The sequence below is a fragment of the Hirundo rustica genome, chromosome 13 (assembly GCF_015227805.2).
Source record: "Hirundo rustica isolate bHirRus1 chromosome 13, bHirRus1.pri.v3, whole genome shotgun sequence".
Classification (NCBI taxonomy): Eukaryota; Metazoa; Chordata; class Aves; order Passeriformes; family Hirundinidae; genus Hirundo; species Hirundo rustica.
In genome coordinates, this window is record NC_053462.1 from 16509313 (window position 1) to 16528731 (window position 19419).

General features: G+C 41.4%; 1 protein-coding gene across 1 annotated transcript in view; it reads right to left on the reverse strand.

Annotated features, from left to right (window-relative positions):
- Positions 1-13297: 13297 nt before the first annotated feature.
- LOC120758680 (protein FAM169B-like) overlaps positions 13298-19419 on the reverse strand; it is a 36193-nt gene continuing 30071 nt past the window's right edge. The window contains exons 7-9 of the mRNA XM_040077224.1: positions 17338-17466; positions 14628-14704; positions 13298-13682 (exon numbers count right to left, since the gene is read on the reverse strand). Coding sequence (XP_039933158.1) covers positions 13461-13682; positions 14628-14704; positions 17338-17466 — 428 coding nt within the window. The 3' untranslated portion in view covers positions 13298-13460. The remainder of the gene's footprint in view (positions 13683-14627; positions 14705-17337; positions 17467-19419) is intronic.

Consider the following 19419-nt stretch of genomic DNA (forward strand, 5'->3'; position numbering starts at 1 on the left):
ACATTGTTTTCATATTCCCTCTTTTAATTTTATTTCTTTTATTTCTTTTAACCCGTAATGAGTCTCTGCCTTTTCAGCATTTACCATCTCTTCTCTCTCCTCCAGTGCCTTTATTCTCAACCCCAAGCATTCCTCCTCCCCTGGTAGTCCTTCCCTCCAGGTTTACCCCATCCTGGCATTCACTTCTTACCCATTTTTTTCCAAATGGGTTTTATCCTCTGCAAGTAGGCAAATACTTGGCAACTCACAGCCCAAGTGGGTAATTGAGCACAGTTGTAAGTGGATTATCATGGAAATGACTGATTATGCCCAATGCAGAAAGCTCAAGGCAGCAACAGGGTGCTTTGCAATTTAAACATTGTAAAGAGAGGGAAAATATTTTCAGGTTTCATTTTAAAACTTTCTAAATGCAAAAATGGAAGCTGATTCCCCAATGGCAAGGCATAAATACACATTGAAAACTCAAATCACCAAATGTTTGCCTAGTTCTATTAAGGGGAACAGATGAATTATCAGAATCAGACTTAACAGAGCAGCTGGAGCAATAAAAAATAAAATAAAATTTTAAAATATATTCTGGACTACACTTCAAACAAGCCAAAAAGACAGAATTTCCTTGACATCAATCTTGGGGTGCAATGAAAACATTACCAAAGCAGACAGACAACCATCTCAAGAGAAAATCCCAAATACTTATTGAGATCTCAAAATTTACACCCAAGTTGTGGGGGATTCACAAAAATGGCATTGATAATTCATAGTCTTTACTGGAATTTCCTAAAGCCAAACCAAGCAGCCCTCTGGTCTGGGGATCCTCTCTCTCAATTTGACACTACGATAACCCTTTAGCAAAGGGGATTATCTATTTTTACTTAATTGAGAGTAGAGAACAATAAATGCTTATGGATGTTTTAAAGTCTTTTGTGTGTGTGTGTGTGTGTGGTTTGGGGTTCTTTTTTTTAAGGAAAAAAAAAAAAAACCGAAACAAAACAATTCAATATCCAGCTCTGTCATGGACATGCTGCATGACCTTGGCAAAATCATTTAGGTCTGCACATCCACATTAGGCAGCTAATCCACCTAGACAATGCAGAGAGACAGAGACAGGCACCAAAAGAGTGGGGATGCAGACCACCTAAATAATACATAAACATATTTTTTCTTCTACTCTTCATCTCCTCTATTGAGTATTGCTCGTTCGATGCTGCATTATCTTTATGGCATAGACTTCCCTCCCACCCCCAACAGGATCCCCATTTCATAAACCATCCTGAAAAATTGCATTAATACAAATAAAAGTAAGAATCTGAATTCCAAATTGTTGTATTTATCTCATCAGAGCTGCTTGCATTTAAAAGATGTAACTGTCACAGTGAACAGCTCACAAGCAATCTGCAAACGAAAAAGGCAAATAAATGTTTTGTTAAAAGTTATTTGAGGAATGATTTTAAAAACCACAATCAACACAAGAAAACCACGGTCTGCTCAGTGACCCATTGAGAACATACAGAGATATGAAGTTTGAATGAAAAAAAAAAAAAATTCACAACTTAATCTGCCAAGCTACCTTCTTTATTCTCAGAAATAGCAAATAAAGGCAAGCATTTGTGAATAAGGACTATTCATGGCTGGAAGCAGGTACATTAGATATGGTGGACTGAGAAAGCAGACTCAGCCTGCCGGAGACAGACAGTCGCAACAATTTCCAGTGTCAAAGAAAAATCTGGCACCTTGTTAAATATTAATAAGCTGTCGGGGTCAAAATGTTTAGGTCCTCCCGACTCAATCACTTTCATTTCTACTTCTCAGAAGCCATTCAATTGGAAATACCCTTTCCTGTCTTGCCCCTCCTCATCCTGCCTTCTCACCAAGAACCATGCAGAACCAGATGAAAACGGACAGCAAATGACTTGGCAGCCAAATGAGGTTTTTGTCTGCCCTGCCTTTGCTGCTATGAATTCTGTTATTGTTAGTGAGGCACAGAAAACTTAAATACAAGGAAAAGAACAACGTGAAGAGTTGGTTTAGCAAACCTCTGCTGCATTTTCTGCAGGTTAGTGTTATTGATTACTGACACCTAAGGGTCTGACACATAATCAATAGACCCCATGACCCACATATGTGACATGGCCTGTGGGGGCCTTAGAAACAAGAATGAACATGGCAGCTCCATCCAAAGCTTTTCATATAATATTTATTTATTTATTTGCTGGCAAAGCTGTTTCCACTCAAATTACTGTCATGGTGAAAACTGGTGTCAGAGGGGTTTGTTCATATTTTTCTCTGGAAGCTGAAGACTTGGAGAAAGAAAAAAAAAAAAAAAAAAAAATCCCAAAGCTGTTAGTGAAACAAAAATCTACTAACTCCACACCAACAATCTTAAAAGCTGAACTTCCCCTTCCCTCATGAATTTAGTTCCTCGTAGTGAGATCTAGTCACCTGAAGGAGAAATAACTGCTAGAATAAGAGAAAGAGGCAGAAGGTGTCTCACCAGCTTACCTTTATCATTCTGCAAGATACCAGGGGTGCACAGAGCAGGATGGAAAGCACCAGTTTGCCTTCAGATAACAGGGCTGGAGGGGCTCTTTCCTGGTGCACAGTCCTCAAAAGCAGGGGGCGAGAAAAGCTTTTGCACTGCAGTTTGCAGAGCAGAGTCTTCTCCAGGGGTAACTCTTTGCTTCATTGTGTCTTCTCCCAGCACAAAATGGGCACTCAGGATCACTGCTAGGACCCAAGGAGCCAGATGTGCTTGTTTCCTTGACTGGAACGTTGTTTTTAGCTGGGATTTTGCACTCCCAAAGCTTTCCTTTTTCTCACCATTTGCTTTGCTGTTTCTAAATGTGTGTTTTCTCCACTATATATTGTCCACTCTTAGTTTGAGGATTCTCAGTGCTGAATTCCTATCCATGTATCGTTCAAATGAAGGCAACCATCTGAAATCCTCCATCTGAATTTTCAGGTAAAGATTTTCCTCCAATTTTTCCAGAGTATTCTATCAATTGTCAATTGCCTCTGTAATTTTTCTATTTGGTTTGGATTTTTAGCCATTAAACTGAAAATGCAGTATTTTAAGACCAATCCATACGCACAGGCCACATGAAGGCTGCTTATGAAGACACCTGAGATAAATACAGCCATAAGCACAATGAACAACTGAGATGACTCTACAGAGAGTTAGGAGATTATGGCAGGGAGAAGGGAAATTAAGGAAAGTTAAGCATGATCAAGTGGTCTGTATCAGGCTCTGGATATGCATTTTCACCCACAAAAACTGATACTGTCACACAGCAGGGCCGACAGTGAGGCTGAAGAGCAGCAGCTGAAATCCTGGCCTAGGCTGATGTTACTGGAGGGCTCTGCTGTACATGGGTGATTCCTCACTATTTTGGAGACTTCAGTATCCAAAACAGAATAGCTGAGACTTCTCCATCAGCAATGCCTTCCTACAGCAGTAATGCAGCTCGCTTTCAAGCCAGGCCCCAGGACTCACTTGGTGGAGCTGTCTGAGGCCACAGAAGGCATCCTGCTGCTCTCTTCCCCGTAGAATTTTTGCCCTGCTTTTGTCACATTGACACTTTCTTGGAAAATCTTCAAGGAAAATACATTTCTGACCCAAAGCTACGTGGACTTTCAATGCTTCTCCCGCATCACAAAGAATCAAACTGCTGGAACCAAGGAGTTCCCACCAATAGCAAATAACCAGGACAGAAGTTAAGACCTCACAACAATCCTTTCTTACATTAAATGCCCTTCAATAGCATCTAGTCTTGAAGCATCAATCAGCAAAAGTCAATTGAGAGGCCGTTGACAAGTTCCTCCACAGTCCTGTTTTCCATGCCAGCTTCTGTACAACCCTGGAAAGATTTCATTTCTAATAAACTCTTTGTTGACATGAGCAAAGTTTCCATTAGGCCAGTGAAGCATAAATTTTATAATGCATGCAGGGTACCACGCTCTTGTTGAGAGGAAAAGGCAGATTAAGAGAGAGGTGGAAATTAAGTGAGAGTGGGGAACACACAACCCACACTCACCTGATGGCCTTAGAGCCACTTGCTATTTCAACTGCTCACTGCTGAGCCCGGCAATTCCACCCTTTCCACTCAAACCACTTCCTGCCCTCCCTTAATAAAAACATCAATTCCTGATGCTGGGCAGCTTCACCTCAGTGTTGTGCTTCACATCAAATACAGCTGGCTGAATTTAAGGGAAGGTGGCACAGGGCATTCCTGGTCTGTAAAGGTTTTTCTGAAACCTTCAGGATAGAACACACTACACATTTTAAACACACACACACTACACAAGTCAACTACTGACATTTTTCTCTAGTTTTCAATCTCTTGCAAGACACTGTTATTTTATGGAGAGCTGAAAAATACCCCTGAGTTGCAGACAAATAATAATACCCATTCACTTCCACACTAGAAACCCTATGAAGATTTTCTCTTTCCAACAGACCCAGCAATATCCTGCAGGAGAGATGACCTGCTGCTATCATTTTAGAGGTGCAATCTCTTTTTTTTCTTTTTTTTTTTTTTTTTTAATCCTTCCTGCTGCAGAAAATTCTTCATCAGCTCCTGATAAACACTATTTCTGTTCTAGCCTGTCGTGCAGCATGGGGAAAAGCAGTGCTGGGTGCAGGAACTTCCTGGTATGTATTTTACGCCTCCAGGAGTTTTCCAGCATCCTGCAATAATATAAAAGATCACCATGGGCTGTGATAGGACCAATTACAGCAGACAGCAGTTATTTATAGAAAAGTCAGCAGCACTGAAGCTTTAAAACCAGCCAGCACACCCCCCCCTCTGCTTCCCACCCCTCGGTGTGAGCACCAGCATCCTGCTACACCCTGCAGGGCGAGGAGTTTTAAGGCAATTACCTTGGTACCTCCCAGGCCTGTGGAGACACATGGCATATGCCCACGGGACTGGGGAGGAGTAGCCCTTTACACACATCATAACCTGGAGCTGCCACTGCAGATTTCATTTCCATAAATCCCCGACCCAGATGTCACCCGCGTTCTGAAATCCTTGCCCGCCTACTCAGCAGCACAGCACATTAGGGCACAGCAGAGCCAGTGTGAGAGCCTGTAACACACACCTTCCCCAGCCCTGCCTCTCCGCTAAGTGGCTCTCCTCTTCCTCTCCAGGACCTGCTAGAAGGTCTGGCCAAATATTACAGCTGAATGGAAAACAACACATGAGCTACGGACCTCTCTGACCTTCCCTAATCATGATATGAACTCCACGAGTTGATTCAGCTTTCACTCCCTTGATGCAAAGGTGAAAAATTCACTGAAAAGGTGCGAAATTCACCAAAAAGGAGGATGAATCACTAAACACATAGACAGATAGATAGACAGATAGATAGATAGATAGACAGATAGATAGATAGATAATGCTGTAAATTTACCAAAAAGCTAGACAAACGACATTAGGCAAGTGTGAGATGTCACTTCCAGGGGTCAGATACTGCTCCACTGAATCCCTGCCACTGGACAGACAGTGCTGATGATCCCTAACATGCAAATGCCCATTCTCAGAGCTGACAAGCAGGATCAGCACTGGTTGGGTCCTGCAGTTTGTAGCTCAGGCACTTGACTCCAGTCACTAAAGAAATTTGGGTTCAAAATGGAATTTTGAATTATTTCCCTTCTGGAATACTTAATGCAGTCTGTAAGTGCAAACGCGCTCTTGGAAGCTGAGGGGAAAAGTTCACGGCCCCTTTCTGAGGTGAGCATTTCTCGCAGAGCAGCTGCAGAATGAAATGCAATATTGCCATCTACTGCCCCGCCGTGCTGCCAGCCCCTCTCTGGCTGACACAGCCAGCTGGAGATGAGATCAATGTTTCAGGACAAGGAATCTTTTAATCATAATGAAAATGTGATCTTGACTGATCCGAGGTCACATTACATTAATACAGTCTTCAAAGCTTTTTTAATAATACAATTAACGATTTCTGCCATACCATTAAGAGAATTAAAGACCAAAAAGCTTAAGGGGTATTGACCTATTCAGTTTCAGTTTTTAAAACAACCTCAAAGCAGCACGGACTTCTTTCCTTTTTCACTCCCTCCTTTAAACTCCCACATACATAATTCTTGGATGCATTTTCTATTTGTGTTCATGGATATCACACTTTTAGTAAAGATTTGGATAAGCCAATAGAGGGGATCTCCATTCTGATGAGTTAACCCCTTTTATCTTGTGAACCAACAGGCCAGCCTGGGACTGCTTGCACTGCAGTAAGAAGAAAAACAACAACATTAATTAGGAAGGTCAAAAACTACAGTTAGATGCAGAAAGAGACTTAAACTAAGGCACTGTAATTCCTCACCCCCTTTTCTCCAAGCCAACAATCTCATTCTCTTCCTTAATCTACCACCTCACTAAAGCTCTCACCCACACTTTTGCAAATGACTTGTAAGCTTTAAAGGAATTTAATAAACACAATTAAAATACACTCTGGCTAATTTTCCTTCCCAATCAGTTCACTCCTCAGCACCAGAAGCCACAGATTCAAATGCTATTTCTCAACAAGTGGTGCTATTAGATGGCCACTCACTGGTAGCCTGGGCATCCCTGGGTTCAAACTCGGCAGCGGTGCACGGTGTGGGATGGTGGCTCCCAGGAATATCCACTGCCAGGACATGGTGGGGCTCAAACTACCCAGAGGCTGTGATCAAGCAGCCAGGACTGATGTGCCCTGCTGTGGCTGCTGAACAAGCAAGGTCAGCACCAGAAAGCAGCAACGCTGTGACTTTCACCCTGGATGAGTTCCAGCATTCAGGAAAAGACTTTAGCCAAACTGGCACTATACTGTGTGTCCCTGTATCAGCTGGGTTCTCTTCTGTGCTTCCTTGTTTTCTTTCTTTTTTTCAGGTTTTATATATAAAAGATGTCAGTCCATGCTTATTTCCTAGGACAAGTGAATCCCGAGTAAGTCATTTTGAATTGATTGCAGGGTTCTGTGAGGGAGAGCAGCCTGCTCTAAGGATCTATGTAACTCCTGAGCAGGATACAAGCGGGGAGAGCAGAACCGTGCCTGAGCAGCAAAAACTGCAGGCAAAACCAGGGGGCTGTGAAAAATCCCTAACAGTGAAGAACACAACTCAGCCCATGCCCCCACCATATGAGCTCATTGTCCTGGGCAGGGGTTCAACCATGGGATTGGGAAGAGAGGATACTTTCTGATCAGAGCTACACCAATCCACTGCCATACAGGGAATAATCTACTATCAAAGCTGCCAGAGTTGTATTTCCCTGAATTTTCAGGTCCTGAGCAATAGGATACTATCTGCCTCCTAGATTTCTAATACCAATGACCTTTTCCCTTGACTAGGACAGGCAATATTGGTTGTCCTGACCCTGCTATGTTGAGAGGTGAACTATCCACATACATGTTACCTCCCCTTCAGATCCCATTGCTGGAATCATCTCTGCCACTGTAATTACACTGCATCAAAGAGACTGACTAGTCTGAGAGTAAGTCATCGCAAGGCTGCAACCAGGCAAAAATACAGAGGCAAAAATCAAGCACTTCTGTTGCTGGGAACTGATGTCAGCTCTGTCTTTGGTAAAATCCTGCCTTCCCCTTCCTCTGCAGGCCCACAGCACCACTCCGTGAGCCTAGGCCTGTAAGTCAAAAGCCAGGCAAGGACAGAGCACAGCATGCAATATCCATCTGTGGAAGCAAAGGCTCTCTGAAGCTCTCAGTCTCACTTACCTCAATGACTAGAAAGACATAAGGTCCCTCCCTCCCATGCCCAGCATGGCAGAGCAACGTGCTTTGCAATCTATTTGACAACTCATGAGGATATTACCTATCCAAGTGCTCGTGTCTTTGATGCCTTAACTGTTCAGGCAGGACATGCTAAATATCATCTTGCAGAAACTTCTGATGTCTACAGGGAGCAAGACCCCTTCTTGACCTTTTCTCTCGGCATTTCGCTGGTTTTGTTCTGTGCTTCTCAGAGCTGCTCCTCCATCCCAGATGCACAAAAGGGGTCAAACTAGCAGAGGTGGCTTGTGCCAAAGGCTTTGGCTTCCACCAAGAGACACTTTAAAAGGAAGATATTTGTGCTTGTGACATAGAGCAAAGAGGGACAATGCGTCTTTCACTCCAATTGATTTACCCATCAACCTTCTACGCAAACAAGGATAAAAGCAGCATTTCAGTCTGTATTACAGCAGATGGGCTCTGCATGCAGCACAAGAGAAATAGCTTTAAAAAAGATTGAACCAGCCCCAAGATCTGGAGAGGGTGGGGGAATCAGAAGGCTCTTTTATATCATGAGGCTCGAAGACAGCATTTAGCAAAAGGCATCTTGGTTAAGATACTTATCAAAGGATGAGAGGTGACATGCCAAGCAAGGAGAAACTCAGAAAATTAGTCAATTCAACTAATCCTTTTTGGAAAGGTTTTTGTGCTCTCCCTCCCCACTCCTTGCAGAAAGCTGGGACAGGATTACTGGTTCCAGGTAGGAGGATTGAAGGTATGCTGCACATCTGTATCTTTTAAAAGCAGCATGAAATTAAAGCCATTAAGCCAAGGCCACCGTGCTGACCAGAGGGCACGCACAGCTCTGAAGTGTTTCTCCTCTCATGGTCACTGACCTTTAACATACCACAGTCCAGAGAGGCTGAGCTATTAATTTACAAATCCAGTGTTGGTGAATGAATACCAGCATCCCCAAATGCTCTCATCATGGTGAATGCAACCTCTGATCTTCTCCCTGAGAATGCAAAAAACCAAAGAAAAAGGAAAAAGTTAAGCATCTAAGTGTCAGGTGGCTGGGAGAAAAGAATTCTTCCAGATGGAGTTTATTGATCTTCCAAAAATGGAGCCTTCAGTTTAAATTAAAACCAAAAAGACTTATAAAAAAAAAAAAAACCAAACCAAACCAAAAAAAAAAAAAACAAACCACACAACTAAAACCAACAACCTTCAAAACAGAAAAAGTCAATAAAGCCTAATGCAAACATAGGAGATTAAACTGGGACTTCATCAAGCTGGACTGCAAGAGGAAACAAATAGCAAAGCAGGCTAATTACAAACTCCTAATTTTGTTTCCCATGTACTTAAATTTTATTGCATGCTCATCTGCAACAAGAAATACATAAAGAAAGGCCAGACACAGTAACAAACAATGAACTACAGCTGGATGCAGTCTTTGTTTATGCAGTTGAGCAGTAAAGCTGACAAAGCAGAAATTCAATTTGGACACGTTACTTTCCTTTAATTTGTCTGCAACATCCTTAATATGCAAATGTTAAGAAGTATCCAAGTAGAAGTTTACCCTGTTCCCTCCCTTCTTAATCCATAGGAAAGGACACTAAAATGTGAATCTGAGCATCCCTGATTCTTTTCTCCTTTGGCACTTATTTGTTTGGCAGACTTTTGGACGGCTCAATTCTCAGAACCAAGACATACTAGTCAAAAGCGGGTTTTGAGCATTAATTTCTATTCCCAAACACCTAAAAATTTTGCACGACAGAGCCAGAATCTTCTGCTGGGAAACAATGAGATACAACACAGAAAGTCACACCCAGAGTTCCTGATGAGACAAGAGTGCAAAGGGGCAAAATCTGGGTGCAATTTGCATTTTGTGCTACGCTGACCTCACCTCGACTTCACAAAAATCTGAAAAAATCATCCCGGAGCCCACTGGAGACAAACGGACCTGAATGACAAACACGAGACAAGCTTCACCACATCCCAACCTCCTTCCCAAGGAAACCAAGGCCGGACTTCGACGCGTTTAAAGCCCGGGCACGATCTCCAGCCCCGAGAGATGATGACAGAGTTACGCTGTGTGATGGTGCCATCTCGTGGTACTGAGACAGGTGACGCTGCGAAGGCTGCATTTTCAGTGCAGATATCACAAACCAGACATCGAAACAGATTGGTTCAGTTTTACAGGGCATGGTCATCCAAAAGCACAGGAGAACTCCGTGATGATTTACAACCACAGGTCACAGCAGCCCCCATCGCTCAGTGTGACCGAGACCAGGCCGGGGGCTCTGATGATGTTTTGGCTTCTAAAAGGAGTTTGAAAAATTGAAAAAGGATAAGAAGAATGCAGCAAGGTCAGGAAAAGCTGCCTCACACAGGCAAATCCAAAAACAAACCAGTGCTGTTCGCTGATGTCACAGCAGACCACAAGGTCTTCATCCCCACATTTGAAAGCATCTTGACAGTACCAGAGCCAGAGCTCAGTGTTGAGCAGAAAACCAAAATCCATCACAGGAGGCTGAAACAAAATGAATTCAGACTAAAGAAACTGGATGCACTTGTAAAGACAAAACTTTAGCATAACTTGCCAACAAAAGTGGCAGATTTCCCACTGCCCAACATCTGAAAATCAAAACTGCCAAATCAAAACAATCCCTCTAAAAAATGGGTTGTTTCAACCAAAACCAATGATTTTTTGACACAGCAACCATGCACAAAATTGTCTGGCTTACATTATGTGAAACATGACAGACTAACATAATGAAATTTCTAGCCTTAAAATCCATATGTTTACTTGTCTTGAGAGCAAATCAAATCCTTTTTTCAGTTGGCACCCACCCACCAGATGACTGCTAACACTAATTTTGATGTTTAACACCTTATTTGCAGGCCATAGTTCAGTGTCTCTGCTTGTAAGAACCACAAACTCCCTCTCAGCAGATCTGCCACCCCTCTCTCACAGACACACTCACCTCCTTGTCCCCTGAGCAGAACCATCACCTTGTCTCATCACGACCAAAGCACAGATTCAGAAAGACATTAAATCTGAGCTTTTGAAAACTTCCCACCAAAAACTGGCACGCTCTTTCAAGCCTTTGCCAACTTTTTCAGCACCCTAAAACCACCCTATCCCTAAGTAAATGCAGATTTGTTTTAAATGAAAGATCTTCTATTGAGGGAAAAAAATGTGTTTGTGCTGTTGGGTGTGTTTTTTCTACTCTGTTCTATTAGGACAGTGAGAATATTGGATTTGTTTCTGCTTCAGACCCCCTTAGGATCCTTCTGATCTCATTAAGCAGTGCTTCAGACTGCTAAGAATGAGTTGCATGTCCAAGCTTCTGCATTAATCACATACCCTAAAGCACTAATATAACAAAAAAAAAAAAAAAAGGGGGGGGGGGGGGAAGAAAAACAATATTCAGACTGTTCTGTAAATCAGCGTTTCTGAAATAACACGGAACAAGCCTCTGCCCTCCTGGAACCTGTAGCCCTGGAATTTAATACAGGACCTAAAGTAGGACCTCAGAATTCCTGGCTGTAATTGTCACAAGTTTTGATGAGAAGGATGATCTCTCTGACTAGAGAGAACCAAGCACCTGCCACCACAACCTCAGCAAATGCACCTTTACTTACTTCAGTTGCCATCACGAGAAAGTTTGATACTTAGAACACAAAGAGATACTTAGAAAACAAAAACCGAAACAAAATCAAGGAAGGAGATTCATACACAGAGGAAAGAAGCAACATTTCTGTGAGAACAGCCAGTAGTGGTTGTTAATGTAGCTGTGGATCACTGGCTAATAGGAGAAACATATTCATTTGGGGGATTTTGAAAAATTGATGTTTTCATTCTCTAACTAAAAGAGTCTCCAAATACAGAATTAATTTAATCTAATTATTCATCTGCCCATTCCAGACAGCTCCTTCTATTTCTCCTTTATCCTCATATAAATTCATTTAGAGCTTCCTGGGGCCTTCTTAGATAAAATTTTGTTGAAAGACTTAATTCAGATCAAAATTCTTAATGTTCCTCACTTGCTGGAACAACCCCAGTTTTCCTTACTCTGCCATTATAATATAATGTACAAACTGGACATGAGTTCAGTTTGCCAGGCCACTGCAAGTCCAGATGAGCTTTCATGAGCAGAGATATAACAAATTTCTATCATATTTCAAAGCAGCTGATATTGCAAACTCTTCACAAATTTGTAATTTTTAAAGTATGTATTTAACCATAATTTTAATAAGAATATAGGCTGTTCCACAGGAGGACATGGAGTTTCTAGCAGTCTTCACAGCACATTCTTGGTGACTTTTCAACAACCCTAAGATCAACTGACTTTAAAGTTAGTCCTAAATGCACTTTCCTTGCAACAAGAGAACCATAGCAACGTGATTAAGGCTGGCACACGATTCAGTGTTTTAATTCTCTTGGCAAAAACTTGTAAGTTCCAATTATAGCATTTCTTTTTTTTTTTTTTTTTTTTTTTTTAAGAGATGCTTAGGAAGGTCTGATTTCACTGTGTCTCAGGCATATGGTTTACAGAGCAGCTCAACAGGGAAGGAGTTACTTGGATACATGAATAAATGCTGCATTAAATCACAACCTTAAACAAAAACAGGGAGATGGGGCTATGTGTGAGCAATTATGCTGTACAGGGGAAAAAAATCTCCATCTCTGCAGTGTACCTACAATGCCTGCCTACAGAAATGTCTCCCTGGAAATGCTGGATTCGTTTCTGGAAAGAAACGACTACCTCTGCTTGTTCCAAGGCAGCCACTTAAGAATTACAAGCTCCTGGATCTGTCCAGGATTATCAGGATGCTCCTGCTGTTCACCTCTTTGCAAAGCCTTCTCTGCCACTGGACTGAAGAGCTGATCCTTACTGTTTCACCTGTAATTCATTAACACAACATTCAGGCTTTTGAAACTCTCCACTAAAAAAAAAAATTAAAAAATAAAATAGTCTAACACAGAACCAGCCTGTGGTAAAAGAGCAAAATTTCTTTACCAAGCCACAGCGTGGTAATCTAGCGATGTGTGCTGTAATTCCAAGTTAACTGAATGCAAAACAAGGAAAGAGCCTACAGGAAATAAAATATGCAATATGGAATCTACATGAAGCTTTACACCCCGAGCTTGCACACAGAATTATCACAGTGCCTGAACTGAAAGGCAGTTTAATGCCTGGAGCTTGTTCACTCTTCTTCTCTGCACCAAACTTTTTCTGCATGAATGGCCTTTGTGTGCCATCCTGTCCACCACAGGGTTTAAGGCAGATTTTTCTGCTAGAAAAGCTCAAATGAAAGCAATTCAAGATCAATTGTTCACTCTGAAAGCAAAGATACAACTGTCATTCTGATACCAACGTGTGTTGTGGTATCTCTCTTCCATAATGCAGGATGTGGTTTCCATAGAAATATCTTCTCACATCAGTACCTACAAGCCCTCCAATTATTCCCCTTTGGACACCTCATGCAAGCCAATAAAATCTTTTCAGAGCAGGGAAATAACTAGGCTCAGCTACTACTTAAGTACTTGGTGAGAAGAAAAAGAAAAGGACACTTAGTAAACAACAGCTTTATTTAAAACAAAACATAAACTGAAGAAGGTGTGCTGCAATAAAATTTCATCATACCTGAATTAATTTCTCCACTGTTACAAACTAAGAAGAATCAAGTACAATTTTTAAGATCATATTGAATTTTGCTGATTTCTGAAGTAGCACTTATGGTGTAGTTTTAAATTGTTTGGTGGCCTTGTCTCCAACTAAGTGCCCAGGACCTGCTCTTTTCCTGAGTCCTTTATGTTGCTGAGCATTGCCTGCACCTTGCTCCAAGTCCTCCTCCTCAGGACCTTGTGAGTTTAGGTTCCCTGCTGCTGTTGTGTCATCTTTTTCCTCCGTGGCATCTCCAGCCTCTTGCCCAACCCCAGGAAAGCAGTCAACACCCTGAAATTAGAGCCAAGACAGAAGGAACAGCAAATAAAATAAAAAACACAAACAAAATAAACAGTGACTTGATCCTTATACCAAACACCTCTGTCGGCCACCATAAACGTGCAAGGCAAGGAACTCAGCTGTATTTTCTGTATAGAACAGCTCCATCCCTGCTGCTCTGCCTCTTCCCAGAAGTGTCAGCAGAAGGAAAACTGGGAGCACAAGGAGCCTTGATCTGGCTGGGTGGGCTCTGAAGCCGTGGCCACAGCACACAACAAGAGCGTGCACCACAGGGCTGGAGCCGTCACAGCTCCCCCGGGACACTCAGGGCTGAAGGAAACAAACTGATTTAATTGTGTGGCAACCCCTGCAGCTCTCTGTTTTGCTCCCACTCGTCTCTCCTTTTTCTTTATTACTTGAAAAAGCTTCATTCCTGTGATTTGTTTTCTCGATACATGGCTTAGGCTTCATTTAAACCTCACTCTGTCTGTTTTAGGCCTCGGTGCTACAAAAACACAGACAGATCTGCATCTCAGCAGTGAGATAAAATAATTAAGACCATAAAGAGCTTGACTTTTTCATTCTAAAGTCACACTCAAGCTCCTGCACAGAAAAGACCACAACTGGAGCTCAGAAAGCTATTCCATATGAAAATCTTGGAGTTTGCTGTATACCTGCTTGGTTACAGCTCCCTTATCTCAGTAAGGGTGAAACTAAAGCATTTTATTAAAACTATTCTGCATTCTTTCATTACTCAAACTATTACAGCTATCTAAATTAGCTATAATTTATAAGTGTGCATGTATATGTATAATAAAGCTATGACTACCTATGTAGATACAGGAGTCAGAAGTAAAACACTCCTGTGGAAATCTCTCATATTTAAACCTCTCCACTGAAAAGGGAAAAGGCCACCAATGGGAAATAGGTGATAAGATGCCATATTAATGACTGTACCTTATTCATCTGCTCCATATCCAATTGTCTGAGTTTACTGGTTGGAGTCTTCTCCATACAAGAGCCCACTTCAGCCTCTGGTAAAATTGGGGGAATATTTTTGCCCCAGAAGGAGATCAAAAAGGAAAAAAAACATTATCATACTTCCATGGCTATTTCCATTTAGAAAAATCCACCAGAAAAAGCCACCTGACTCTTACATTCAATCCCTCTTGCTTTGTTTCTGTTAACCAAACCTGGGTGCCCCATGACACCACCACAAAAACATAAGGTGAACAACTATACCAGAAACAAAATTACTGTGGGTCTTGAAGACTCTGCTAGATAATCTGTTCACCTCTTACACCTGGAAAACCCATAACCCTTTCTCCTTTTCAGAAAATACAGGTACTCTGACCAATTGTGATAAAGAATCACTTGAAATTTATTTTAATTCTTCTCAGCCTGCTTGGTTTTGCATGAGCTTCACATTTACATGTTTTATGTATATCTCTAAATTACTTCAAAACAGCTCCTTTCACTGCCTGGTAGATTTAGCAACCACGACCAAACCATGTGAAATGATTTCTCTTCCTCCAATCAGTCCCAGAAGAGAAATGTCACCATGTTCCTGTTGCTGAGATTATTTGATGAAACCAAATCTCCTACATTTTTCAAACAATAAGAATGAATTCAGAATGAATGACTGCAACTATGTGTGACAACATGCTAAAAAGCTTGATTTTTATAGATATGTAAGTGCAGAAAGAAATGTGTGTGTTTATAAATGCCTGTGTATCTGTGTACATCCAAACTGAAGCATCAGCTGCAGCAAACAGAGGGCTGCAGTTCAGATGAACAGCCACTAGATGCAGCCACACCACCTTGCAAAATTGAAAATTCTGACCTCAGGATTACAGAAACCTGTTTTGGAATATGTATGACTGTAGAATTCTTACAAGAGCATTAATGGTATTCAATCCTGAGAACTGGTGTGGGGAAAAAAAACCCCAGAATATGGGCAAAATATTCAATTTTTCTTCTCAGTAATTTTGTTTCAAAACACAGCATTGCACAGCATTGTAAATGTCAACAGGAATCTGAGAAATCAGAGCAGAATAAGAATTGTCTATTTTCACAGCTGTTGCCATAGATCCTGACTGAAGCTGACAATATTGTGTTACATTGTGTTTTGCTTTCTGCATAACAGAGAAAGTAGGAATGAAGCCCTTGTTCCCAAGAGAGCCCCTAAAGATAGACTCATGGAATAGTTTGGATTGGAAGAGATCTTTAAAGGTCATCTAATCCAATCTCCAGCAATGAGTAGGGACATCTTCTACAAGACCAGGCTGCTCCAAGCCCCATCCAACCTGACCTTGGACACTTCCAGAGATGGGGCTGCCACAGCTTCTCTGAGCAGCCTGTACCAAGGCCTCAACACCCTCACAGTTAATTTTTTTCCCTTATATCTAGCTTGGATCTATCTTCTTTTAGTTTAAAATCCCTATCCCTTGTCCTGTTGCAACACGCCCAACAAAAATCTTTATCCCCATCTTTCTTAATGTCCCCCTGTAGGTAGTGGAAAGCTGCAGCCAAAGCAGTTCCCTAGCCTCATGTGTATTTTTTAATGACAGCAATTCCAGTGGAATGATATTTCCCCACTCTTTGGTTCACTCATCTGTTTGCCCTTCTAGAAGATGGCAAAAAGAAGAAAGAAAAAGGAAAGCATCCTCTCCCTCAGGATCTGCTGAGTTTTGATCTGATCACAGTTCTGTTCAGTTGCCATTAATAAACTTCACTTAGCAAGATTAAAGGAAAGAGCAACACCAGGTTTTGCTGGTTTAAAGCATGAGGAACACAAATATAATGGCTTCAGAGGAACCCAGCCTAGGGCTAAAGTCTGACTTAACTCTCCTGTGGGTGCTGCAGACAAGATGAAACGCGGTGTCTCAACGGAAGGTTCCCGAGCCAAAACAGAGCACGATGGATGTGGGAAGGCATGGGAGCAATTTGCTCTGGAACACTCCTTGCTGCACTTCCAGAAAGAGACAATGTGAGCCCTTTTGGAACCCAGTGCTTATCACAGCTTGTGTGCATGCAGCTGAGGGGCCTGTCTGGGTCCTCCAACCAGCTGAACAGATTACATCAACGAGATCCCCATAAGAACTGTTAAAAGGTTTCACTACTCTGTCTCTATCTTTTGTGAAGCAGGCAGAAAATGCTCCCAGCAAAAAGGATTTACCCTGCAGGAGAGTACTTGGAATCTTCCAAAACCCATAATGAAAACCTTTGTGTCTCCATCCAAGAATGGTATTGGCAGCAACTGAAGGTAATTAAACACACTGCCCACTGGCCATACAAATTTCTTCTTTGTAACAATTTCAGAGAAACAAACCCCTGTCTATAACCCAGACAATGTGTTGTGCAAGAGATTTTTTTGGGCTAACTACTACCCTGCTCTAAGTGCACTGCAACAGGAGTTACAGCCTGGCTGTGCTTTGTTCAGGATCTCTCAGATGCTCTGTGGCTCCATTTCATTACCTCATAATTTCTAAGAATTGTTCTGTTTACTGTGAGAAGATGAGGGCACTGGACTGCACACTCAGTAGTTTCTCCATGTGCAAACAACAGAGACATCACCTCTCCATGATCACCACCTAACCCTTGATTACATTTCTCATCTTTATAGAACTGTAACACAGACAAGTTCACACTGTTCGTTTTAACTCACTTCCTGAAGGGGATGACTCCATCTGAATTTTTAACCAGACATTCACTCGCTGGCTCCAATCTCCTGGTGCCTCCACTTCCCACAGTCGCTTCTGCTCCTCAGGATGAGCCTGCAGGAATTTCTGGCATACTGAAAGGAGAAATCAAGGGGTAAAAGCATGAATGAGTGAAAAGTACATTGGAAGAGGGAGTGTGTTCTATCTCAGGAATTCCCTCAGACTTATTCTCATTAGTTCCATTAGAAATCTTTCTTCTCCCTTTTCATCCTCCTTCTCTTTCTTTTGGCTGGGACTTTTAGTAAAAGTCTATGTGGAATGGCCTAAACAGTCACAAGTGAATCCTGCCATCTGTTTCAGGCTAGATTATTTCCTTGTGAGTGCAGAAATAAAGGACTTGAAATGATTTCCTGAGCACCTTCCTCTGGCACTGCAGCACAGAACAACGTCCAGACACTCAGTAGGTTTCAGACTAACAGCACTGTGTGGTTTTTTATCCTCACTACTCTGAAAGGAAAGGTTTTCCTCTGTCTCCCAGCTTTAACCACTCAGAATGCTACTTTAATTTCTGTTTATAAAGAAAAGCTCTGTTTCAGTTTGGTTTTGGGCCAATAGCACTCTCCTTTTCACTACACCTACCCCTATGCCTCATTGTTAGGTTCATTTATTTCTTTGGATGTGGAAAAACAGAAATAGGAAGAACCACCAGAAAAATTTCAGGATACCTGTGATAGATGTACAATCACCTTTAAAAACCATATTGCCTCAGATTCCTATCACTGTCAATACATGCTGACCATCCAAAAAATTGGATAAACTATCAAATTTAGGTGTGCTTGTGTTATCAAACTGAAGGATGTTCTATTTAGTGGTATCCTTAGGATGTGCGCAGTGTCAAGAGGAGGCACACGCTGTAGAACAAACAGTTCAAAACGTTTAAAGGGGATTTTTACACTTCCCTTAACCACCACCCTATTGCTTGCATCAACTGCACTAAGATAGCGATCTGTAAACAACAAAATTACTGTCCTACCCTGCCCACTGTAGTTCATCATACTACAGAACGGGTAATTTATCTTCAACTTTCAGTTGAGTTTAACAATGGGATGTCAAAACAAAAACTCTAATTCTGGTATGTAAACATTTGCCTTACAATAATGAGCAGAACACAGACATACATTTTATCCAAGGATATCCAGACTAAATTAACTATTTCAATAAAAGCAACTGAAACTTATATATATGCTAGAATCCAGGTATCTGCTAAACAGCTTTTTCCTTCCTTTTAGGCCTCTACAGCAGCTTAAATGCCATGTCCATGTTAAATAAACTGTCCACAGTTTCAGAGATTTCAGCACAGAGATTTAAAGGTTGCATTCATTTGTCAAAGTATGAAAATGTGGTTCCAATGAAATTAAAAACAGACAGCGACTTCAATACACTCAAAATTTAATTTACAGTATTGGTATTTTTATAAAAGAAAACTAATTAAAACACGATGCAAGTCAAATTTATTCACTATTAGCTCTAAACTTAATTGAGACAAAAGCACAGCCTTCCAATATAATGCTAGTGTTAACACATAAGAAATGCAGCTGTCTCATCCAGGGTTTCTAAATCCCTGAGCTCCACCAAAGGAAAAATGGACATTATTGGGAGAAGAGAAGGAATGTGTCAATACTATTCCCTCCCTGAATTTAGAAGTAGCAGAACCTGTTCAGGTGCTTTTGAATACATTTCAGGGCACATAATAACCAAGAGAAAGAACAGATGTGGACAAAATTTTATTGACATTTATTAGGAAACACCAGGAAAGCTGTAAGTCAATCAAAACATCTCCCCAAAAACGATGGTGAAGACTGCACCACACAGAGAGCAACCTTAAAACAAAGTACTTTTCTAAAGAAGGCAGTTTTATTAATAACATGAGCACAGATATTTTCTGTGAATATTACTAGCAAAACTAGAGTTTTGACCTGAAGACAGAGAAGATATATGACTACTTTGTGATCTTTTAAAAGTGACAAGTGTTCAAAGACAGCTGACACAAAACAAGCACTGATGTAACTGGATGACTGAGTAGAGTC